Source organism: Bos indicus x Bos taurus, chromosome 19 (assembly GCF_003369695.1).
Source record: "Bos indicus x Bos taurus breed Angus x Brahman F1 hybrid chromosome 19, Bos_hybrid_MaternalHap_v2.0, whole genome shotgun sequence".
NCBI lineage: Eukaryota > Metazoa > Chordata > Mammalia > Artiodactyla > Bovidae > Bos > Bos indicus x Bos taurus.
In genome coordinates this window covers 37,885,784-37,911,332 of record NC_040094.1, presented here as the reverse complement: position 1 = coordinate 37,911,332, position 25,549 = coordinate 37,885,784, and the positions used below count along the sequence as shown (strand labels likewise).

The following is a 25,549-nucleotide window of genomic DNA, read 5'->3' as shown; positions in this document are numbered from 1 at the left end:
GATAGCTAATATACTTTAAGAGGATCTCCTTGCCACACAGCAAGAGAAGGAATTTTCAACTCTGCTTGTTGCTGTCCATGCATCCTTAAATTGTTCCATTTATTTTATGTACCGTTTAACCGGTCATTCAGTGCTTACTGAATGTTTTCCTGTTCCAGGCACTGTTTTAAATTCTGGGGGTGGAGTTGTGAACATGTCAAATTCCCTACCTCTTGTAGCTTGTGGTCTAACTGGGGAAGACAAACAGATGTATAACACATAATCCGCTAGAGATGTGTGCTGTGAGGGTAGGATACTGCACCTGCACACGAGCGTGCCGTGTAGGGACAGCCACTCTGATACGCTGATACGTGAGCAGAAACCTGAAATAAGTGAGAGAGTGAGCCATTTGAGTCTGTGGGAGAGAAGCATTAAGGGCAGAGGGCACAGCAAGTGGACAGGGTCTGGGGCAGGAGAGTGCCTAGCCACCTTGAGTAATGCTTTAGGGGCCAGTGTGCCTGGGCATATAGACCAGAATGGGGAGGAGGAGATGAGGTTAGAGTAGGGGTCTGATTTAAGTGTTATTTATGCCCTGAACTCAGTACTCTGAATGTGGTAGACCAGAGGGTAAATATAAATCTTTTGCATCATAGGGAAGTTTACTTTGACTTTTGGTTTTAATGTCTGGCAAAGCTTGAAAAGTATGAACTTGAGCTTCTGCAATGATTCTTGATCCTGTTCCACTCCTCGTCTTAGCCAAAACAATGTCATTAGGTTTGAGGGTGGGGTGTGTTTTTTTTGGGTTTTTTTTTTTTTTGGTAATTTTGGTATGAAAGTATGATGTGCTTGTGAAAAATTAAAACCCTTTAGGAGGGCTTGATTGCTAAGTAAAAGTTCTCCTTTATTCATATCCCCAGAATATGTCCTAGATATAAAAACTGCTATTGGTAGTTGTGTATGAATACTTCTAGTAAGTTCCTATACATACATAACACATGTATATGCGCACATATATTTCTTTCTCTGTTGTTATTTATAAAAAGGAATATAAACAATGGTTGGTTTGACATCTTAGATATTTTACATTGTTGGCACTCAGCGGTCCCTCTTGTTTAAAGGATATAGAGAATTCCATTATATTTGAAAGTTCAGAAATTACTTGAATTGCCCTGTATTGATTGATATTTATATTGTTTCTCCTTTTTTAGCTTTTAAAAGCTATTTAGAACAGGACTCTAATTGATAGCCTTGTATGTATATATATTTTAGTGTCTTTCTAGAAATCTACTGGATGAATTCATAGCAGTGGAATTTGCTAGGTTAATAGAACAGCTATCATTTATAAACTTTTAATACAGGCAGATTGGTTTTAGTTGACATAAAATAAAACAAACTTGAATAATTTATTTAGAAGTTACAGATAGATGTATAATATCTAAAAGGCTTGCTAGAGCCATGATACTTTACATTTTGTACATAGGTTTTGATCACTGAGGGTAGTTTTTGGTGTCTAAGATAAATGTGTGGATCTCTAAGATTGCATTTTTAATAATATGTGCTGTGCTGTGCTAAGTTGCTTCAGTTGTGTCCAACTCTGTGATCCTATGGATGGTAGATTGCCAGGCCCCTCTGTCCATGGGATTCTCCAGGCAAGAATACTGGAGTGTGTTGCCGTTTCCTTCTGCAGGAGATCTTCCTGACCTAGAGATTGAACCCATGTCTCTCTTATATCTCCTAGATTGGCAGGCAGGATTTTTAATAATATAGTCTTGGAGAAATGGCAGCCTGCATATTATTATATTAACTCTTGTTCTTGGGTATGTGTGCTCAGTCATGTCCAACTCTTTGTGACCTCTTGGACTGTAACCTGCCAGGCTCCTCTGTCTATGGGATTTCCAAGCAAGAGTATTGGAGTAGGTTGCCATGTCCTCCTCCAGGAAATCTTCCTGACCTGGGGATCAAACCCACGTCTCTTACATCTCCTGCATTGGCAGGAGGGTTCTTTGCCACTAGTGCCACCTGTAAAGCCCTGTATTAATTTTCCTCTCCTGCAATACTTGCACTGTTTTTACCCTTTATTTGTTTATTTATATATTTTTTGGCCGCTCTGCCCAGCTTGTGGGATTTTAGTTCCTCAACCAGGGATCAAATCTGGGCCCTCGGCAGTGAATGCAGAGTCCTAACCACTGGACCACCAAGGAATTCCGTGTTGCTGCTGCTGCTGCTAAGTCACTTCAGTCGTGTCTGACTGTGCGACCCCATAGACGGCAGCCCACCAGGCTCCCCCATCCCTGGGATTTTCCAGGCAAGAGCACTGGAGTGGGTTGCCATTTTCTTCTCCAAAGCATGAAAGTGAAAAGGGAAAGTGAAGTCACTCAGTCGTGTCCAACTCTTTTGCTACCCTTTAAAGCTTACTCTCTGAATCTTGTGTAATTTTTAAATCTCTTTTAAATGTCTCCTTTACTACAAATTAAATGTCTTTTTTCCATGAAAGAAAAAATTTTGTAGATTTGCAGCTTAACTTAGCTAATTTATTTCATTAGCATTGTCTCACCATCTGTCTCAGTCTTAGATGTTTGATGAACGTTTTGATTGAAGAGACATATAAAAATGAAATAATCAATTACCTGTGTATTTTCACAAACCATGTGAAAAACAGAAAAATAAATACCCCTTTAGATAAAAAAGAGCTTTCTGTATTGTCTTTTCTAGTATTTTTCCTTCTTTCCCTTGCACAAACTACCTGTTTAAAAGTTTGATTATGTATTTTAAAAACGAAGTAGTAATAATTTAAAAGTTTGATTATAAAAGAAGCCTAAATCTTTAAACAAAATCAGCCACCCCTCCACAAAAATGAATATATTTAATCTGGTCCAAAATTACCAAAGTATATTTCCTCATATGTTAGAAAAGACCACTTCCATCTCCATCTTCTTTTGATTATTGTAAGAAGTTCAATTTAGATTGGATAACATTGCACAATAGAAACCACACTTATTAAATATATGACTTGATCAATTTAGCATAGGAAAGTTAAGTTCTACCGAAAGAAAATATTCTTGCTTATAACTTTGTGCCTTTTAAGTAAATTTATGGGTTTCTGACATTTTGGAATTTGAGAACTACGTGATCAGAAAAGAAGGAACTACAATTTATATTGAATATATGCAAATATGTTCAGAGATGGTTAGGTCCAACCTGTAGAAGAAAATAATTTATTGTGGGTGCAAGTTATGACCCTTGCCTTTGATGGATTTAATCTGTAATCAGACATATACTTGATAAAAATGGTATCGTAAAAAGGTTTATTTTAGTGAAAACTATTACTTTCCAAGCTTAGATCTTTCATCTTGAGGTTAAGTTTTTTCTTCTTTTAACAGGACACCTTACAGGAAAACACGAGAGACATTTCTCCATATCAGGATGCCCTCTCTATCATAATCTCTCAGCTGATGAATGCAAGGTAATTATATATTGTCGTTTATTCACCGTATACTTATTGAGTGCTTACCGTTTGCCAGGCACTTGGCTAAACAAGGGGGATACAGTGTGAACAAGATGGGCAGGGTCCTTGTTCTTACATACTAGTGGAGGAAACGTTATGAAACAGCTGTGTTTAAAGAAAGGAAAACAGACTAATAAAAGGATTATTGTCTGTAAGGAGTGCTTTGAGAGAAATTAACAAAGGGATTATCTATGAAATATTTGGAACGTCACCCTCTAATTGCATCAATATTTTCTGTTGAAAATTTTCTTCAAAGATTGCTAGGGACCTTTTCCACTAAGGAATAATTTGCATAAATATGTGGTCTCAGTATTTATGCATTAGTTTCTCTTACAAATCTATGAAGGTATTTTACTTTTTAAAGGTTTTTCTAAATTCTCTTCCTCTATGTCTGCTTCTATGGAATACTTCTCCTTTTTGTTACTCTCAATCATACCTACTCTTGGCTAATTCTTGTCTTACAATCTTGAAAAATACAGTTCTAAATAACTTTTGGAATTTGAAATAATGGATTTAAGAGTAGAACCTAAGACCCTATTTTGTATGTGTCTGTCTGGATTGTTGCTACCAAGGAGAAACCAAAAAACGAATTATGGACAAACAAGTTGAAAATGTTATTAATTAAACGCATTGCTCAGGTAGTATTTGGATAGGGTAACCAGGTTGGTTAGACCAAAGTATTAATTGTTGCTTTTGTGGTGATTATTTTGCTAACAAGGCCAGTATGACAGGTTTGTTCCTGTCTGGGCCAGATTCCTCCTGAGAAAAATGAGATTCCCTAGTTAACGTTAATCCTCCTTGATTCAGGAATGTGTTCTCTTATTTACAAGTGGACCACAGGAGAGAAAGCTTTTTTATGTGTTGTGTTTAGTCTTTCAGTAAAGCAGTATACTCTCGGTACTTGACGTGAATTTTGAGTATGTGGACCCTTACCCTTGTTTTCCTTCATCTCAACTTTCTCTTATAAGCAAGGCAGTTTATTCTGCTGACTGTAGAAGTGGTAGGTCTTGCCATTATCTTCATGTTAGTATGAGACCAGATCAAAACAGAAATAGCTCTTCCGTCTTCTCCTTCAGAAGCTGACAAGGCATTAGGTGCTTCTTTCTCTGAAAATAACTGTGATCCCTGTTTTTTTTTGGGAGTTGTCTGTTACTACTTGTCTTTAAATGTAATAGTCTGATACTATGGATGGTTTTACATAAAAGTCTTCCTAAGGTATAAAATTGTTGGATGATAGAGAAAGACAATTTCCAGTTTGGGAAGAAAATTTTGGAAAGAGAAACATATTTCTTGAACTTTACTCTTTTGTGGTCTCTGTTACAAAGGGAATCAGACTCAGGATAATCCATCTTTACTACTGGACCATGTGGTTAGAGGATCAGGAGTATTTCTGAAAGATACATATTTTATTACATTTAGAATCTCAAATGGAAACATTAGACTAATTCCTCACATTTATTAAAAGCCCCAGAGTTTTTAAAATACTTGGCATGCACAGAATTACTCTGACTTTTCCGATAAATGATTGCAATCAGCAATATTACCATTTTTATTCAATCAAAAGACTGTATTCAGTGAGTGTACATTTTCATGGGGAGAGGTATAATCAACATAGAAAATTAGTATGAATTTTATTTAGTGGTAAACGTGAGAAACAAAAAGACTAAACTGAGAGTGACTGTTTTGGAGGTGACAAGGTGGCACTGCTTTTGCTTGGGCTGTGAAGAAAGACATTTTATCTGAGCCGTGGGTGATGGCAAAGAGGCAGTTGTGTCTAGATGCTGAGTAGAAGGATGGGTAAGCTCAAAGGCTGTGAGGTGGGGAAAAAATGGTTGGGTTTGAAGGATGGAAAGTAGGCTAGTAAGGCTGAAATGTGATAGGAAATGAAGAAGTAGGATCCATATCATGAAGGGCCTGTAGGCCTTGGCAAAAGGAGTATGCTTTTGTTCTGACAGCCATGAGAAGCATTCCGAGGGCTTTAGCAAAACACCAAAACACTTTTGAAAAATCACAGCTTGCTGGTATGTGGAGAATGAACTGGAGGGGGAAAGAGTTGACACAGGGTAGACTTGTGGGAAGGCTACTCTGAGATTCAGGCAGTAGATGGTGGCTTGGACTGTTGGCAGTGGAGATGGTCAGAATTGGCTGAACTTGGGATGTGTTTTGGAGAGGGGCAGCCTGATAGACTTGCTGATGAATATCATGTGAAGTGGGAAAGAGAAGAATCAAGCATCATTGATGTTCAAGTTTTTGACCTGATCGGTTGTTTAAAAAGTGCTACTATTTATTGCTATAGAGGAGTTTGGGGGTGGAGCAGATTTGTGGGAGAGTGTTAGTCGCCCTGTTTTGACCATGTTGAGTTTTAGTGTTGATGTGAAATAGGGAGTTGGATATGAGTCCTCACTGCCCAGTAGATGAATCTGAGACTGTTGGTAATTGAAGGTGATTTATCTAAGGTCATAAATGCAGTTAGGTTTCCCTTTAGACTTGAAGTATCTAACCTTTTCTTTGTACTTCTTTACTCTGTTCTTGCACTTCCTCACACTTAGCATTGCACAGTGGAAAGAGGCTCAGAGTCATCAGACTTAGTTAAAATCCTAGCTTTACCACCATCCAGCTGTAATTATGTCACTTTCTGATTCTCAGATAATGGCTGAGAAAACAGAATATGAAGCTTGCCTTATCTGTTTCTTATACAGATTGTGCTAACGTGAAGACCCTTTGAAAGTGAAAGTACAGTGTAAATTCAAGGGATTACTGCTGTATTCTTACACTTTAGGCGAACATAGTTTTAGAAGCAGGTGGATTGATTGACGTTGTTGATGGTTGCAGGTGAGAGCACAGAGCCGGGATAAGCAGATAGAAGAAAGGATGCTGTCCCACAGGCAAGATGACAACAACAGGCATGCAACCAGGCACCAGGTATGGGCCTTGTTAACGCTCCGGCCATTCACAGTTGAGAGCTGAGTCTTGGATTCTCTCTGCCCCATAACCATTGTAGCTATGTCCACTCCTCTTGTTTCCTGTGCTGTGTCTTCATAAGTGGTCTTCAGTCATAAACTTAGAAACAGTGCTTTTTCCAAATAGTAAATTTTCTAGAAACAAAACTTCTACCTCATAAATGAAGGAATCATGCTACTTGTGATAATAATAGGTAATCTTGATTATTTGAAAGATTATATTCTCTGCTCTATATCCTCATTTTCATCCACTTTCTAACCCATTATAATTTACTTTCAGGCCCCTCTACTCTGCTGGTATGTTTCCAATGGCACCAGTGACTTTTTCTTAGCATTGACGCTTGTTGATTATGTCATTTTTCTTCTACTTTTCTTTGCTGTTGGATTCCAAGATGCTGCTTTGCTCTAATCTTCTTGTCTCTCTGAACATTCATGCACGTTGATTATGCTTAATTCCTTGTCCCCTCCCCTGCCCCCGAATGCCTTTGGTGTTTTCTCTTGCTGATTTTCTGCCTAGAACTCTATACTTATACCAAGAAGAGATTGTGTTTTTCCTTCAAGGCCTTGTGCAACTCTTAGCTGTTGTCGAATTCTTCCCAAATCTTGTGCCATTAATGAATTTCTTCCTCATGTATTCCTATTTGTAATGTTCTCAGAATGTTAGTTTAGGTTTTGGCACATTTTATATACTCATATCTCATCATATGGATGTCTGTTTTTGTGGTTAGATTATAAGTGGATAGCAGAGGAGGCATGGTGACGGGAAGAAGTTTGACTTTGGAGCCAGACAGGTCTGGATTTGAATACTGCGATTCTGTTACTCTAGCTGCGTGGTCTTAGGCAGGTCAGCTAACTTCCCTCAATTTTATTTCCTTGAATAATATCTACCTGGCAGTGTAGTCAGCTAAATTATGCATGTAAAGTACCGTAAGTACCTGTCCTCAGTGCTTGGCAGGTAATAAGCACTCAGTAAGAGGTGGCTACACTTTTCTTCATTGTTTATCTTGGGTTCTATTCTTATTCAGTGTTTAAATTTTTATTCATTTTCCGTGTCAGTGCTTGGAAAGCAGTAAGCATTCAATAAATGCCTAATGAATTGAAATGATCTTGATTTTATTCCTGTTGTTTCCATCCTTAAACTATATTCCATTTGGATTAATATTAAAGTAAGTACATTTCCTAAACTCATCTTAACTGACAGGGTAGTGGTCTAGGTGATGAGGGAACCCCATTTGGAGTTTAAAAATTAACTGCAGCATTCACAGGGTGGCTGTAATATACTTCACATCCCACCCTGACTGTTTTTCCCTCTACCCTTTCTTTGGTGTATGTTACTTTCATTTAGAGACTTAATTACATAATGAGTTTTCTAGCTAGCTTCTCAATTTTCTCCTTTTTCTTTTTAGGCACCATCAGAGAGGCAGTTGCGATATAAGGAAAAGGTTGCTGAACTCAGGAAGAAAAGAAATTCTGGGCTGAGCAAAGAACAAAAAGAGAAATATATGGTGAGGATAAGTTAAATATTTAATAGCATGAACTCTTGCTATCACATTTGATTCCTTTTGGTTGCTAAGATTCTGCTTTTCACACTTGCCATTTAGTATGCTCTGTAACAGGACTCTTTGGCAGTTAGAGTTCACTGTATATATAATTCTCCAACAAGAGTGGAACTGGGCGTCCTCAAAAAACAAATACTGTTAGAATTTAGATTAAGAAAAAATAGAGTCTTCTAGTTTATAAACCTCACTTTAGGTTTAAAGGGTTAAATTTTCTTGTTTGAACAAATACGATGTTAACGATAAGGAAGAATATTCAAGCCAAGCATCAGTCCATGTCTTTAAATGAAAGAATAAAATACCTACACGATAAAAGGTTTTAATTGGGTGATATATAGTAAATCTTTTTATAGTTTTTTATTTTTCTAGTTTTAAAAATAGTGTACATTTATGACTTCCCTGGTGGTCCAGTGGTTAAGAATCCACCTACCAATGCAGGGTACATGGGTTCAATCCCTGGTCTGGGAAGATCCCATATGCCTTGGAGCAGCTAAGCCATTGCACCGCAACCACTGAGCCTGACTGCTGGAGCCCGTGCTCTGCAGCAGGAAAAGCCAGTGCAGTAAGAGGCCCCGCACCTCAAGGAAGAGTAGCCCCCATTCCCTGCAGCCAGAGGAAGTCCATCCCAGCAGCCAAGACCCAGCTGTAGAATTGGGCTTTGGGGTGAAAATTGTGTGCTTCCCCTCTGTCTTGTTCAGTATTTTTATCTACAGGTTGGGTAGAGATGTAATAATATGATAATACCATTTATTAAGTGCTTATGTGCTAGGCAGGCACTGTGGTTATGTTGCTCCCGTAATCTTTGTTACAAAGATGGGTGGTATTTCAGCTGTTGTATAGATGGAAAACTGAGATTTAGATTATGATTTTCCCAGAATCATAAAGGTAGAGAGTGTCTGAATAAAAGCTCCTGAAATTTACCTTACATCTGCTTTCTAGTTTGGGCTGAACCTTCCTGGTAAAAAAGTACTGGATAGGATTTTTTAAAGCTTTTTAAAAAAGTACACAAAACTAGAAGAAATACTTAGAACCCAAGGCTTAGATGACAGAACCCCAAATTAAAAAGATATCCATCAAAGGGGCCCAGATAAGCCAGGAGAAATTTTAATAGGGGTAAAAGTACTGGTGAGTGGTTTCTTCATATGCTAATATATGAGTAAGGTCTACAGCATTCTTCCTGGAATGAGCCTTCTGATCCTCTTAGCCATTATCTTCTACTATCTTCCGATCCTCTTCACCTTCTGCTAGGAGGCAGAGTCTAAGAAGGAGTGGGAAGGGCTAGAATTGAAGGTTAAAAGGAAAGTTGCCCCTTTGGATTTTCTTTCTTGTGTATGGATACTTGTGTACTGACTGCTATGGTAAGATTTGATATTATTTATTTAAAACTGGATTATTTTTATGATTCTAGTTTTCAATGACTGTTCCCTCTTTTGTACTTGCTTAATATTTAGTAAAGCATTTCTCAAGGAAGCTAACCTTTTTTCCTGTAGACTTGGACTGGAGTTCTAAAGTGGGAGTATTCCAGTGCCTTTGGTGGATTGTGTTATGGTAGGTGCAGCAATTCAAGGGAAAGAGTTTACAAAAGCCTGCTTAGTCCAGCTGCTCCTTCCTACCTGTAGATTTTATTTTCAGCCTAAAATCTTAGAAATGAAGGCTTAGAGATTCTAGTTTTTATTTGGTTTTGTTTTTAATGATTATCCAACTAGATCTCAGGATTCTAGAAGTTGGTAGTGCATTTGGGTTTTGTTATATTTTATTTATTTGTTTTGCCATGCACATTTTCAGAGGAAGAAATGGAAGCATAAAATTCTGAAGAATGAAACTCCCTTTAGGGGTGGTTATTAGGACATTTCCTTTCCAGGTTCACTAGAGTGGGTAGTGGGTATCTTCTGGAATTAACCTGTCTGATAGTTTGTTTTGTACTTGATCCCTAGTGCCTAGTATAATGGCTGGCAAATATTAATAGTAGGTACTAAATAAATAGGTATGGTTATTCTTGGCCCTCTGATTGGCATCCGTTGAAATGCAATAGGTTAAGATCTTAGAAGCAGAAAGTATCATGCTCTGGTTATTTTCCTAGGAACACAGGCAGACTTATGGGAACACTCGGGAACCTCTCCTGGAAAACCTGACGAGCGAGTATGACTTGGATCTTTTCCGAAGAGCACAAGCCCGTGCTTCAGAGGATCTGGTGAGTATTAAAACTTCCAAGGTGAGGACCACTTGTGAGGGTCACTTGGAACTGCCAAGGAAAATTAGCACTCAGTTTGCTAGGGATTAAACATAGCTTGCTGCTTGACTCTTTTTCCCTTCCCCCGGCCATCCTTATTTGAGACTTCCTTCCTATTGATATTTAAAATTAATTACCCCTCCTCCCTTCCTTTGTCCCTTAAAGTTTTCCCTCTCCACCTCAACTCCTGGAAGGACCTATTTGGTAGAGGTAGTTATCTGGGTAGAGCAGTAGGTGCCCCTTTGTGTCAGTTGGATAATTTGCAGTTCTGAGAAGCCCTAGACTGGAAGGTACCCCTCTCTGTTGTCCTCTTAACCTAAATAGGAACTCCCCTTTGTGGGATTGCTTCAGCCTTTCATTGCAGCTATAAAAGAATGGGAGAGGAATAATGATCAAGGTTGTTGTCAGATAGTTTAGATATTTAGAATCTTTATGTCCAAAGAAACTTAAAGTTTGTAAAGTGAATTTCATCTTCCTTTTTTTTTTTTAAATCGAATATTTTATTTAAGAATTCTGGATTCTGTAGCGGTCCATGGGCTGGTTGGAAAAGAATTTCCAGACATGAGGCAGAATGAGAGGAGAACAGAGTTTCTTCGAGTGGGAGATGTTATTAGAACAGCAGGCTGGCTCAAGGGAGAGCTGACCCCTTTATTCGGCTAGTTGCCAATTTTTATACCCTCAAGGCAGAGAAAATTTCAACTGGAAAGGTGACATTAAGTGATTGGTTAGAATGTTTCAGGGTGGGTATTTTACCTAATGCAGGGTAAAGGACCTGGCTGATTTAGATCAGGAGGCTCATGGCAACAGTTGCTACTGACCTTGGTTAATTACAGAAATTTTTGTCCTGTGACCTTGGTATAAGGCTCCATAGAGGAGACTTGTTAAAATTTTGGGAGAGCCAGGGTTTGATCGCTGCCCTTGTTTAGGCTGGGCTACAGCTGCTGGTTTTCTCTATCTTACCCTGGTTAGAGCTCTGCCTAATTATTCTTCAGAATTATTTCTGTGACTAACTCATAGCCACTGAGTGGGGACAGGTATTCAAAAATATCTTCTACTTTCTAGCTTTAAATTCCAGAATTAAAGCATCATCCCTGTTTCAAAAGTGTTTTTTAAAGGACCCAAGTTGAGAGCATGGCCAGCATGGGTGCATGTCATGCAGATCCATACAGCTTTCTTTATAAAAGCTTTTGCACATGTATGAAGCACATTCTCGAGAAGCTTTTGTTTAGTTTTAGAATGTTTGTTAAGGTGTAGGGAGTTTGTGATAAATGGTCTTTTAAAATTCGATTTGTTTCAGACTGATAAAAAGTAAAATTTTACGAAGGGCTTGTTCTGATGTTCAAGAGATGAGGCCCAAGTGGGTAGGTAGCAGAGAAAAGCCACTCTCAAGACCTGTGCTCTGGGCAGTGTAGACAGTACATTTTCTCTAGCCTTCCTGGTGACCCATGCCCCCATAGTCCTCTTCATTGCAAGTTTCTCATGAGCTAGAAGCCAGATACTATTTTTTTCATAGCCAGTTGTGGTGGCATGCACACAGCTTACAACAATAGAAATGATTAATTCTTATCCTCCTTTAACTTGATTTCTTCTCTGCAATACAGGAGAAGTTAAGGCTGCAAGGCCAAATCACAGAGGGGAGCAACATGATTAAAACAATTGCTTTTGGTCGCTATGAGCTTGATACTTGGTACCATTCTCCCTATCCTGAAGAATATGCACGACTGGGACGTCTTTACATGTGTGAATTCTGTTTAAAATACATGAAGAGCCAAACAATACTCCGCCGACACATGGTAAGTTGTCCGAAGGTCCATGACCACGGTGGCGATAAGCTCTAGGATGTCTAGATCGTTGTTTTCCAGTTGCTCAGTCGTGTCCAGTGCTTTTCCACCCCATGGACAGCAGCACTCCAGGTTTGCCTCAAAGCTTCCCTTTTGCTCAAGCTCAAGTCCATTGAATCAGTGGTGCCGTCTAACCATCTCATCCTCTGTCGTCCCTTTCTCCTCCTGCCTTCAATCTTTCCCAGCATCAAAGTCTTTTCCAGTGAGTTGGCTCTTCACATCAGGTGGCCAAAGTATTGGAGCCTCCACTTCATCATCAGTCTTTCCAATGAATATTCAGGACTGATTTCTTTTAGGATTGATTGATCTCCTTGCTGTCCAAGGGACTCCCAAGAGTCTTCTCCAGCACCACAGTTCAAGAGCATCAATTCTTCAGCACTTAGCTTTTTTATTTTCCCCTCTCACATCTGTACATGACTACTGGAAAAACCATAGCTTTGACTATACAGAACCAGTCTGTTGTTCTGTGTCTGGTCTAACTGTTGTTTCTTGATCTGTGTACAGATTTCTCAGGAGGCGTAAGGTAAGGTGGTCTGCTATTCTCATCTCTTTAAGAATTTTCCAGTTTGTTGTGATCTACACAGTCAAAGGCTTTAGTGTAGTCAATGAAGCAGAAGTAGATGTTTTTCTGGAATTCTCTTGCTTTTTCTATGATCCGAGGGATGTTGGCAGTTTGATCTCTGCTTCCTCAGCCTTTTCTAAATCCAGTTTGTATAAATCTAGAAGTTCTCAGTTCACATACTGTTGAAGCCTAACTTGAAGAATTTTGAGCATTATTTTACTAGTATGTGAAATGAGTGCAAATGTGTGATAGTTTGCACATTCTCTGGCATTGCCTTTCTTTGGGATTGGAATGAAAACTGACATTTTCCAGTCCTGTGGCTAGTGCTGAGTTTTCCAAATTCACTGACACATTGGGTGCAACACTTTAACAGCATCATCATTTAGGATTTGAAATAGCTCAGCTGGAGTTCTGTCACCTCCACTACTTCCTGACTCCAGGATGTCTGGCTCCAGGTGAGTGATCACACCATTGTGGCTATATGGGTCATTAAGATCTTTTTAGTATAGTTCTGTTTATTCTTGCCATCTCTTCTTGATATCTTCTTCTGTTAGGTCCATTCTGTTTCTGTCCTTTTTTATGCCCATCTTTGCATGAAATGTTCCCTTGGTATCTCTGATTTTCTTAAAGAGATCTCTAGGCTTTCCCATTCTATTGTTTTCCTTTATTTCTTTGCAGTGATTACTTTAGGAAGGCTTTCTTACCTCTCCTTGCTATTCTCTGGAACTCTTTATTCAGATGGATATATCTTTCCTTTTCTCCTTTGCCTTTCTCTTCTCTTCTTTTCTCAGCTATTTGTAAGCCCTCCTCAGACAACCACTTTGCCTTTTTGCATTTCTTTTTCTTCGGGATGGTTTTGATCACTGCCTCCTGTACAGTGTCACGAACCTCCATCCATGGTTCTTCAGGTACTCTATCAGATCTAATCCATTATATCTGTTTGTCACTTCCACTATATAATTATAAGGGCTTTGATTTAGGTCATACCTGAGTGACCTAGTGGTTTTCCCTGCTTTCTTCGAGTCTGAATTTTGCAATAAGGAGTTCATGATCTGAGCTACAGTCAGCTCCCGGTCTTGTTTTTTGCTGGACTGTATAGAGCTGCTCCATCTTTGGCTGCAAAGAATATAATCAGTTTGGTTTTGGTGATGACCATCTGGTGATGTCCATGTATAGAGTCATCTCTTGTATTGTTGGAAGAGAGTGTTTGCTATGACCAGTGCATTCTCTTAGCAAAACTCTGTAAGCCTTTACCCTGCTTCATTTTGTACTCCCAAGGCCAAACTTGCCTGTACTCTGGGTATCTCTTGACTTCTTACTTTTGCATTCCAGTTCTTGATGATAAAAAAAGATCTTGTAGGTCTTCATAAAACTGTTCAACTTCAGCTTCTTTGGCATTAGTGGTTGGGGCATAGACTTGGATTACTGTGATATTGAATGGTTTGCCTTGGAAACGAACAGAGATCGATCATTCTGTTGTTTTTGAGATTGCACCCAGGTACTGCATTTTGGACTCTGTTGTTGACTATGAGGGCTATTCCACTTCTTGTGAGGGATTCTTGCCCACAGTAGTAGGTATAATGGTCATCAATTAAATTCCCCGATTCCGGTCCTTTTTGGTTTACTTATTGATTTCCTGAGATGTTGATGCTCACTCTTGCCATCTCCTGTTTGACTGCTTCCAATTTACCTTTACCTTGATTCATGGACCTAACATTCCAGGTTCCTATGCAGTACTGTTCTTTGTAGCGTCGGACTTCACTTTTACCACCAGACACATCTACAACTGGGTGGTGTTTCCACTTTGGCTCAGCCTCTTCATTCCTTCTGGAGCTATTTTGTTGCTCTTCTCCAGTAGCATATTAGACACTTACTGGCCTGGGGATTCTAGATTTTGACATCTTTCTAAATACCTCTCAGTGGTCCACAGAAATGGAATGAAGGCACAGGAAATTGAAAGCCGCATATTAGAGTCGGAGTATACAGCCTTTGGCAAGGCTGGTGCTGGGTGGCTCTGAAACACATGCTGTCATTTTCATCTCCCTGTCTTTTTCTTGCTGCCTGCTCTTCTCTGTTCCTGGGGTATGAATTACCTCTGCCCACAGTTTTTCTGACTCAAAGTGGATAAAAACAGATGGACTTCACTACACAGAACTGGGACAATGTGATTCACCTTTGTATCTCTAGCAACTAGCCTTGGCAATAAATGCCCCATAAATGTGTGTTGAAGGAACTCTTGCTTAAGAAAGACAAATTATGAAATTAACAGAATAGGTCCTTGGGTCAGCCTTTCCCATGAGTTGTTTAATGTTTGCTGGTTTCTGAACAGCCTTCTTGTTAAAATAGGAATAAACAATTGAATCTTTTTTTTTTTTACAAATGTATTCCTTACTTATTTTATAGTTTTAAGCCATTTTTCTTCTCCTAATTGTGGAATGAAAAGTCTTGTCTTGAATTTCTTCCATGGAGCAGGGGTGGAGATTGGTCTGTAAGACGAGGAAACCTCTGTTTTTTCTTATTTCCATAGTCACAAGTGATTGTGGCTGTATCTATAGCCCAGCATTCCTATAGTTTCTGTCATAGTATTTGTCCCAGTTTGGTGCTAAAACTGCTTTTTTGTGTTCCCAGCTCTGGAGTACACTCTGGCCCAGAACCACCATTGCCAATTAAGACTGCAGTCTAAAGACTGCCCTTTAGACTGCAGCACAGTAGGCTCCCACTAGACTGGGTAGGGAAGAATGCTGGGAGTAGGGGCAGGTGGGTGATAAGTGAGGACTGGGCTTCATGATTGTAGACCATGAAGATAAGCTAATTCAGAGTTTGCTATGTGAAAGACTGGTATTTTTATTGATGTGAACTGCTTACTGTTTCTTTTTTCTTTCTGTTTATTTAGTGGTACTAACTAATGAAGTAGCCAAAAGGCAAGAAATAGTAGGGAGAGAAAACAAAGGGCCTATATATAGTCTGAGGATCAAGTAAACAGTCTGAATATTTGATAATAGCTACTGTATTATATAAGTTATAAAAATCAAATTTCACGGAATAGAAAACCTATTTTAATTCATACCTCCGAAGACTCTTGTTGCTTTAGGCATAATCACAGAAATGGGCTTTCTTGGCCTATTTGGCCAACAGTTTGGCTTCTGTTTCTGAACAGATAATGTTGTTAGTTTGTTCACTGTTGGGAAGAGCCAACATGAGTAAAGGGGTGGAGACAGGAGCAAATCACAGGTGGAGCTCTCATTACTGAATGAATATGTGGACTTATATGTGACAAATTGGGGCATGCTTTTTTTTAAAGACTATTTTATTTTTGACTCTGCTGGGTCTTCATTGTGGTGGTTTCTCATTGCAGAGCAGGGCTCTAGGCACATAGTCTTTAGTAGTTGCGGTGCCTGCGCTCTATCTAGAGTGCTGGCTCAGTAGTTTCGGCATGTGGGCTTAGTTGCCACGCAGCATGTGGGTCTCCTGCATTGGCAGGTGGATTGTTAACCCCTGGACCACCATGGATGCCCTTATGACTCTTTATTGACTAAAAGAGTCAGAATATAATTTCATAAAAAATATTCATGTATATGCTTTTTTTGTTGTTTAGTCACTCAGTCGTGTCCGACCCTGTGACTGCATGGACTGAAGCACACCAGGCTTCCCTGACCATCACACTTTCCCAGAGTTTGCTCAAACTCATGTCCATTGAGTTGGTGATGCCATCCAACCATCTCATCCTCTGTTGTCCTCTTCTCCTGCCCTCACTCTTTGCCAGCATCTTTTCCAGTGAGTCAGCTCTTTGCATCAGGTGGCCAGAGTATTGGAGTTTCAGCACCAGTCCTTCCAACTAATATTCAGGATTGATTTCTTTTAGCATTGATTGGTTTGATCTCCTTGCTGTCCAAGGGACTCTCAAGAGTCCTCTCCAGCACCACAGTTTGAAACCATCAGTTCTTCAGCATGCAGCCTTCTTTATGGTCCAACTCTCACAACTGTACATGACTATTGGAAAAGACATATGCTTTTTAATGATATTTTTTAAAGTATTTACATAAAACCTTTCAAAAAGTCACCTATTTACAGTAGTGGCTTCCCTGCATTAAATCTGTGAGCACTTGCAGGTGAGGAAAGGGGTACCTTGTGCCCTCTTGTGGCCAAGTTGTTGTCTCCCCACCCCCCACCCCAGCCCTGTCTTCCTGTTGCTCAACCAGGCTTCCTTGCCTATTTTTCTAAAGCCACAGAAGGACATGTCCTATTTCAGTATAGTACAACAAAGGGAACATTTGGAGACGGGGCATGGTTTGTATCACTGGGTCTGTTTTCTAATCTGAAAAGAAGACCATAATGGTTTAGGTGGTAATGAGAAGTTACTGGTAAAGGTGAGAGTACCTTTACTTAGCAACTCTTAAGCTGCTGGAAATAAGCTGCTTAAGAATTTCCTGTTGGCACAAGCCATTTTATAATAAGCCTGGGTATTTTTTATTTATCTTACTCTTACATAGTAGAAGATCTAATCTCCTAGGTTGGAGCAGCGCCAGAAAATAATCCAGAAAACTTGTTCCAAACTACTATAAAAATCCAGAAATATATTGCAGTGAATTTAGAAGTCTTTGTTTCACTAAAAGAAAAAAATCCATTTTGCTGTCAGTTTGTCAGACTGTCCATCTCAGCTAACCCAGTTCAACCTGTGGTTCCTTTTCCCTTTTGAGCAGCAAGTCTTACTGGGAAGGATTGTTTGCCTGATGTGAATTCCATTCTCTTACAGGCTAAGTGTGTGTGGAAACACCCACCTGGTGATGAGATATATCGCAAAGGTTCAATCTCTGTATTTGAAGTGGATGGCAAGAAAAACAAGGTAAAAATGGTGATATCAGAAGAAGGGATGGAAATGTACTTTCACCAGTTTCAGAAATTTATCTCCAGCTTGTAAAGAAGATAGAACTTTTCTATTGGCCAAAATACAGTTTCTGCTTCATTAACAATAATGGCGTGATCTTTAATTTTAGGCCTTTATCTGATAAGTATAAGAATCACTTGCTGACACATAAACGCTGTTCCTTTACTCCCAGATCTACTGCCAAAACCTGTGCCTGTTGGCCAAGCTTTTTCTGGACCACAAGACATTATATTATGATGTGGAACCCTTCCTGTTCTATGTTATGACAGAAGCAGACAGCACTGGTTGTCACCTGATTGGATATTTTTCCAAGGTCAGCGGGATCTGGAGATTAAGAAGCTGATGACCAGAGCAGGGTAGTTGATGTTGGCATATGAAGCCTCAAATCACTGACAGAAAGAGGCGGTTCCCTGGGCATTGATGATTGCCCTTCTCTTAAAGGGTGGCAGGGGGTGGGGTGGACATCCACGTATCAAAGATTATTTAATGAAAATGTGCAGTCTTTATGAAAAGCTTTTGGTTTATTCATTTCTGGACTTGTGGGTTGAAGCTGCCCATTAGTTGCTGGCCAGCACCCGGCCTCCTAACCCACAAGCCCACATCTTGCCATCCAAGCCAGCCAACTCTCCTGGCTTTGCTGTCCTCTGTGTTATTAGCTTAAAACCAGGAAATATGTTCCTTTTGCCTGGTTTTCTAGCTGGGCTCCTTCAGTGATAACACCACTACACCTTTAAAGATTCAAGGCCAGATTTTGCTTATAGCTTTTCAATACAGCAACTTTATTGAAATATAATTTTCACATACCATACAATTCACTCATTTACAGTGTACGATGCCGTGGGTTTTAGTATAGTCACAGAGTTGTGCAGCCACCATGCAGTCACCACTATCAGTTTTTGTTACTCCCAGTTTGAAACACCGTACCCATAAGTAGTCACTCCTCATTTCCACTCATTCTGTTTGCAGGCCCACTGTCTCTATTTAAGCTTGCATATTCTGGACATTTCACATAAATGGAATCATACAATATGTGATTTAAAGAGTGCTACTCTAGACTGGATTCAGTGTTCTAAACCTTCTTGCCTTGCTCTTTGCCTCTAAAAAAGAATCCTAGAGTCTTTGCCCTTAAGGTGAGACTGGAGGTCTCAGCTAGGGAAACCCTGAGATCATCAGCATAAAGGGTGTGGATATACCAGCTATGAGGCCTGACAGCCACTTCCCAGGACTAGTTAGCATATATTTTGCAAGCAGCCTTGCTTGTATCTGGGACTGCTGAGACACCTTTGGTCCCGTATTCTTCTAATCTTCTCATCTGTTTGCTCTTGATTTTAGGAAAAGAATTCATTCCTCAACTACAATGTATCCTGTATCCTTACCATGCCTCAGTACATGAGACAGGGCTATGGCAAGATGCTCATTGATTTCAGTAAGTAAAACAGTCAAGTCCTAAGTTGCACAAGCAGGGACTATTGAAGTATTGTCTTTTTGTCCTATGGTCTGTCTTCACAATTCCTGGCATATAGTGGAATTACACTCATATTAAGTGAGTGAGTAAGTGGAAAAAACCTGAACATTGTCAGTTGGCCTGATACACATTGAACACTCAGATGAATACAGGACCCTGAGTTGGTACCTAATAGTCTGCTGAGATATAGAGGATAGTAAAGTAAGCTCTTTAGTATTATCCTAATGTGAGACTTATGAATAGCACTGCTGCTGCTGCTGCTGCTGCTAAGTAGCTTTAGTTGTGTCCGACTCTGTGCGACCCCATAGACGGCAGCCCACCAGGCTCCCCCGTCCCTGGGATTCTCAAGGCAAGAACACTGGAGTGGGTTGCCATTTCCTTCTCCAATGCATAAGAGTGAAAAGTGAAAGTGAAGTCGCTCAGTCGTGTCCGACTCTCAGCGACCCCATGGACTGTAGCCCACCAGGCTCCTCCATCCATGGGATTTTCCAGGCAAGAGTACTGGAGTGGGGTGCCATTGCCTTCTCCGATGAATAGCACATTCATCTGTAAAGCTTCGAATTTGCTTATGGGTGTTAAGTTCAGTTTTGTAAGTTGTCCTCTAAAGGCATTCGTGTACCTGATAGAGGCTTTGGGTCTTATTAATCATGAATGCTGTATTTGGGAATTTGCCTACTCGGTAAAATTTATTTGTAACCCTAAAATCAAAGAACATACACATGGCAGGGAAAAAAAAGTCACCACATGTTTCCAGATGAGGTCAAACAGATACTTATTTGGGCTTTGTTTAAGCTGATGTCCTTTAGAGCCATGTTGTTCATATTTTTATGCTTTTTGTTGCTATTTTTATCTTTTATTATTATTTTTTTGGCCATGCCACATAACTTGTGGGCTCTTAATTCCTCTGACAAGGGATCAAACCCAGGCCCTCAGCAGTGAAAGGGTGGAGTCCCAGCCACTGGAATTCCCTGTTGGTTTTCAGTGGCCCCTGAGCACAGTGCTGAAGTACTGTCTAGTAAGGCTGTGATGTGCCTTCCAGAGAAAATGTGTTTTATAGACAGGTTTTTATTTAGGCATTCGTGATTGTGCTATTGGCTTTTAGTTCAGTGTTAAGTCAACAGTATGTATTAAATAGGTGTCTTTAAATAAAAATGCATAAAACAAAGTTGGTTATATATTGATTGGTTGATGAAAATGTGACGAGGGGCCCACAGGAACCTAACCCTGTATTTACCCCAAGAGCAATGGTTCAATATAGCTTATTCAGTGTTTGCTGTGACTTTATAGAATATAATTTACTGTAAATAATGAGATTCAGCTGTATTTTATTCCATCTTCACTGTAACATGATGTATTTTGGTCAAATTAGAATTCCTAGAATCAGCTTTTTGATCCTTTTTTTTTAAAAAGCCACCTGGTTAGAGATAAATCAGGAAATGGCCTAATCCACTAATGGAGTTGAGGGGATTGTGTATCTTTGAATAGGTAACAACTATTTTGTAAACTTTGTGGAAATTTTCAAACATACACCAAAGTAGCATAATAGTATAATAAATCCTCCTGTAATGATTACCATTTTATGGCTAGTCTTGTTTTACCTATAGTCCCACCCTCAGTTATCTTGGTATCTCTAAAAGTATAAGGTCTGTTATACCTAAAAAAGCCCTACAAAACAAAAAATTCCTTAATGTCATAAAATATACTATTCAAATTTTCATTATTTTGTGATTCGGTTCTTTAAAAAAAAAAGAAGTTGTTTTTACTCAGATAGAGATAGAACTGTGTAGCTTATAAATCAGTTTTTAGTTTAGAGGTTCCCTGCCCCATCTCTTTCTTTTCTTTGCTATTTATTTAAGTTGGTTAAATAAATAGTAGTTTGAGTTTCCTGAAGTATGAGTTTGCTGACTGCATCCCCCTGGTGTTGAAAGTTAGATGTTTAGCTGTTAAAACTGGAGACTTTGTGAAATTCAGATCATGTCTATTCCCATCTGCTGCCCACTACCAATATTTCATAGGCAGTACTGAGATAATCCATTCCTTTTTTATTTTAAGAGTTTTTAGGGTTATATAAAAAAAATTTTTTTTTTTAAATTATTTTATTTTTGGCTGCATTGGGTCTTTGTTCCTTTGCTTGGGCTTTCCTAGCTTCAGCGAGCCGGGGCTACTCTTTGGTGTGGTGTTCAGACTTCACATTCCGGTGGCTTCTCTTATTACGAAGCACAGGCTCTAGGCACTCAGGCTCAGTAGTTTCGGCTCTTGGGCTCTAGGGTGCAGGCTCCTCAGTTGCGGTGCACAGGCTTAGTTGCTCCGAAGCATGTAGGATCTTCCTGGACCTGGCATTGAACCCGTGTCCCCTGCATTGGCAGGAGGATTCTTGTCCACTGCACCACCAGGCAAGTTCTGAGGTAATAAGTTTCTAGTGCAGGCTTCCACTAGAAGGCTTTTATATTAAATGTCCATTATAAGTAAATGTGAAAACACATTAGTCCCCTTTTGTTTGTACAAAGGCAGTCAACTATACTACAGCTAATACATAGCATTGCGTTAAATGACTGAACCCTGATGGATATTGCCAAGCAGACTCTACTCCTTAAATCTTTATCCATTTTGGTATGCTGTTCTTATTAGGATGAGATACAGTATCTGCATTGTTCTCTGGCAGGTTATTTGCTTTCCAAAGTGGAAGAAAAAGTTGGCTCCCCAGAACGTCCACTCTCAGATCTGGGGCTCATAAGCTATCGCAGTTACTGGAAAGAAGTGCTTCTTCGTTACCTGCATAATTTCCAAGGCAAAGAGATTTCTATCAAAGGTTGGTTTTTTTGCTCTTAGAGAATGTTACCTAAGATGTTTGCTCCTCTGAATATTCTGACTTTTCTGTTTGGCCCTGTTCATGTTTTGTAATCAGCAAAGATAATGCCACATTCTATGTTTCATCTGAATATGAGAGTGGAAGGCTCACTAATGTGGACCACTCACTAAGGTGCCTAAGGATTCCAAAGCATTTGGCCCTAGAGACTGGTTATATGATTTGGTTTCTCAAATTTTAGGTTGCTAACACTTTATTTCACAAAATTCTCAACAAAAGCAAGAAAGAAAAACTTCAAGTCATTTGGCGCACACAGGAACTTCTAACGTCCCAGAATATTTATGCGAGAGTGAAGTAATTTAGTTTGTTCTTTGACTTCAATTTCTATAGGAGCCAAAGTGGTTTCCTGCTGTACTGTCCCTCTTTTGTAGTTATTTTAAGTGGTCAAATGAATACTTTATAAACTTCTGGACAGCTTGGGTCAAGTAGCAAAGATTCCAAACATTTGGAGTCTGTGTAGATTTCCTTCAAAGGAAAAGGGTCCTTGGTAGGGGGTTGGGGAGGTCTGCATTTTGAGCAAGTAGCTCTTCTGTTTCAGAAATTAGCCAGGAGACAGCTGTGAATCCTGTGGACATTGTCAGCACTCTGCAAGCCCTTCAGATGCTCAAATATTGGAAAGGAAAACACCTAGTTTTGAAAAGACAGGTAAAGTTTCTGTTAGCCTTTTACTCATTGCTTTATGTCTCTTGAGGCCTAGCAAAGTGGAGCCTTCACACCTTAAAGTGTAACCTTCCCTTTTTAAAGAGTCTGACTCCATGCAGCTTTTCCTTGGTCTCATTGTTAGGCTTGTCTCTGACTGTTCCCTTATCAGAAGCTTTTGGTAAGCTCCTGGCTCACACTTGGATGACACAAGCATCAACAGCTCCAGTTAAGCAGCTTTATGTTGCACTGTTGTACTTCTGTCCTTTGATGATTTTCTTACATCAGAGAAGAGTGCCCATCTGTGGAGGAGAATCTCCATAACCTTCAGGGCCTGCAGAAGTGGTTTTAAATTCCTTTAACAAATGCCATCTCAGCTGATGTCAATTTAAAAAATGTTTTCAGTTGACTTACAACATTTACTCTGGAGGGGCCATGGCAACCCACTCTAGTGTTCTTGTCTGGAGAATCCCATGAACAGGGAAGCCTGGAAGGGTTGCACAAAGTCAGGCACGACTGAAGCAACTTAGCATGTGTGCACAACATTTAATAAGGGAAGATGGGTAATGATTTTCAGGTCTTGCTGAGGGCATAATAGGAAGAAATGGATTAGGTAGGAGAACATTAGGTAAATCAAAAGAACTTTTTTTATACCTGTCTCACACCTTAGTATATTATGAAACCTTTGGTGATTTCTTCTTTGCTAACAATCATTTTGGAATCCACATATAAAGATGTTTTAGTTGAATGCATATAATAGTTTTTTTCCCATTGTTTTCTCTCAGGATCTCATTGATGAGTGGATAGCCAAAGAGGCCAAAAGATCCAACTCCAATAAAACCATGGATCCAAGCTGTTTAAAATGGACCCCTCCCAAGGGCACTTAAAGTGACCGGTTACTCCGAGCCAGCGAACCCCAGCAGTAGGAATCCGTACCCTAGGGATCTGTCTGTCATTTCTGTCGCTCTTGTGATTGGCAAGTACAGTATCCTTTGGGAAGGCCATCCCCCTCAGGACTGTCCTGGCTCCGACCTTCGTGTACACTGCAGACGCTGGTTCTGAGGAACTGTTGTTTCGGCCTCAGTGAGGTTGCCTGGATGGGATCTCTATTAGACTTGAGTGCAGATCCCTTGTAGCACTGACCCAAGGTGTTCTGTTTTGGTACTGTACCTGTCCAGTCACTGGTTCTCTCCTCTGGCCCCATGAGGTTGTGTCGTGTCTTCTAAACTTTGTAATAGTGCTTCTTGCCACCTGGTCACCAGACCACCAAGTACGGTTACTGCCACCAGGACCTTTCCAGTTATTCCTTACATGTGTTTTTGGAGGGGCAGGGAAGAGGTGACACTTCTGAGTGTGTGTTGGGAGGGGTCCCTTCCCTTTGGATTTCATCTCACTTTAAGTTATTTCCTCCATTTTTACTGAAAGACCTGTTTTTAATCAGCATCAGGCTGACCAGAGCCAAATACTTCTGAAGACTCTTGCAGGGATTAGTCTTGGTTACAGCATATGCTCTAAATGAGATGGAGAAAAGAATTGAGAGGTGGTGATTCTGTATTTGGATTTGAGTTCACCTGTGAACAGTGGGCAACATCTTGGTGAAAGGGAATGAAATACTACTTTTTGCCTCACGAGAAAGTGCCCAGTAGTAAATGTTTTCTTCTCTTTACTCCCTGCCTCTTTTTACTTTTGCAGGTGCCAAAATAATTTCCAGTTCTCCCTTTCATGTTGCATGATAACCGGTTAATTATATTGCAGAAACCTTTCACCAGTACCGGTCTGATATTGCACACCTAAGTTGCACATAAGTTGCATTGCTTTTGTCTGAACATCCTTGGAGAAGTGATTGAAAATGACTTCCGTATCTCAGCCCATGACTCAGCAAGGCAGAATGGCCACCCCTGCCAAGGTTTGCTTTTCTTTTCAACAGTGCCTCACCCTCCCTCTAAGGACTAAAGTGCTTATGCCCTTCCAAGAACTCCATTTCCTTTTTGGGATTTACCACCACCCCCCATTCCCTGGTCTCCTCTATTTTTGGTGTCGTTTAAGTGAAGGAGGAGATGCTCCCTCTAATTTCTCTAGCCCATTATAACCTGCTATCTTGGGGCAGCTTTTGATGTATGACATGTCACCCTTCCCAACTTGGTCTCCGGCAACACCGCTGTCTTCATGTGGAGCCCTTCCCACAATCCTAACTCTGGTCATTTGTGCCTTTCTCTTGTCATCTTTGTACACTACTTATATTCACTGTGGGTTGGGGGGAGCTAACTTTAAGCATGTTCAGTGGCAGCTCCCTGCCAGTTTCAGTGTCACTGTTAAAATTTACCCAAAAGCAATTTCACTGGGGGTTTTCTTAAGGGGTAAAGGCCTTTTACAGAAGCTAACCCTTCCCCAAATGTGGTAGAATGTGCTGTTCTATATCTACTCTTCAATAAAGCATGTTCTCTGCTGAAATTTGTTTCACCCAGGAATTCTCATTTGAGTGTGAAATGGTGCCGCTGGCCTACCACTAATAAATGCACTTGAGGTTTATTTTCTAAGCAGTAAACTGACTGTTCAGGGACATGATTTGTGGGTGGGGAAAGTTGTTTTTTCCTCTGATGCAGGCTATCTGGAGGGAGTGCTTAACTCTGAGCTTGTCTAGTTGCTGGAGTAAATTCTGTGTGCCACACTCTGGTTCCAGCTAACAGGTATGCGTAGCTGTGAGTAGTTTCTGTTATCCATTTGAAGACCCAGCAGGAGGTAAGGCTAGGTGGGATAGCTGTGGGAAGTGGGAACAGACGTGTCCTCTTTTATCTCCAGGCTTACTTGCCAGTAGTGAGCAATGCCATCTCTAATAATCATTGTCTCTCTCAGGTTGAGGTGATTTCTGAAAGTAGCTGCACTTTCCTGTAGCGTTTACCTAGTGTGAGAAACGGGAGACCGGGCACTTAACTGGATGGTAGAGAGGAGGGAGGTGGAAATTGTATTTGTTGGAGTGGTTTTGCCCGCTCTGGCCAGCATGGTGAGAACGTCTCCTGGCAGAAAAACTAAGTGTCTTCCTTGGTAAAGTTAGAGTCCTACG

At 40.1% G+C, this 25,549-nt stretch overlaps 1 protein-coding gene across 3 annotated transcripts in view; it reads left to right on the top strand.

The window, feature by feature from the left end:
* Nucleotides 1-24,939, top strand: part of KAT7 (lysine acetyltransferase 7) — a 34,767-nt gene extending 9,828 nt beyond the window's left edge. For 2 of the 3 annotated variants that reach the window (XM_027517025.1, XM_027517024.1), the window contains 11 exons: nucleotides 3,360-3,442; nucleotides 6,317-6,406; nucleotides 7,851-7,949; nucleotides 10,081-10,191; nucleotides 11,832-12,023; nucleotides 17,387-17,476; nucleotides 17,691-17,831; nucleotides 18,851-18,944; nucleotides 21,646-21,792; nucleotides 22,388-22,494; nucleotides 23,274-24,939. In XM_027517025.1, coding sequence (XP_027372826.1) covers nucleotides 3,360-3,442; nucleotides 6,317-6,406; nucleotides 7,851-7,949; nucleotides 10,081-10,191; nucleotides 11,832-12,023; nucleotides 17,387-17,476; nucleotides 17,691-17,831; nucleotides 18,851-18,944; nucleotides 21,646-21,792; nucleotides 22,388-22,494; nucleotides 23,274-23,375 — 1,256 coding nt within the window. In that variant the 3' untranslated portion in view covers nucleotides 23,376-24,939. The remainder of the gene's footprint in view (nucleotides 1-3,359; nucleotides 3,443-6,316; nucleotides 6,407-7,850; nucleotides 7,950-10,080; nucleotides 10,192-11,831; nucleotides 12,024-17,386; nucleotides 17,477-17,690; nucleotides 17,832-18,850; nucleotides 18,945-21,645; nucleotides 21,793-22,387; nucleotides 22,495-23,273) is intronic. The other variant, XM_027517026.1, reaches the window with a different exon arrangement.
* Nucleotides 24,940-25,549: the final 610 nt, after the last annotated feature.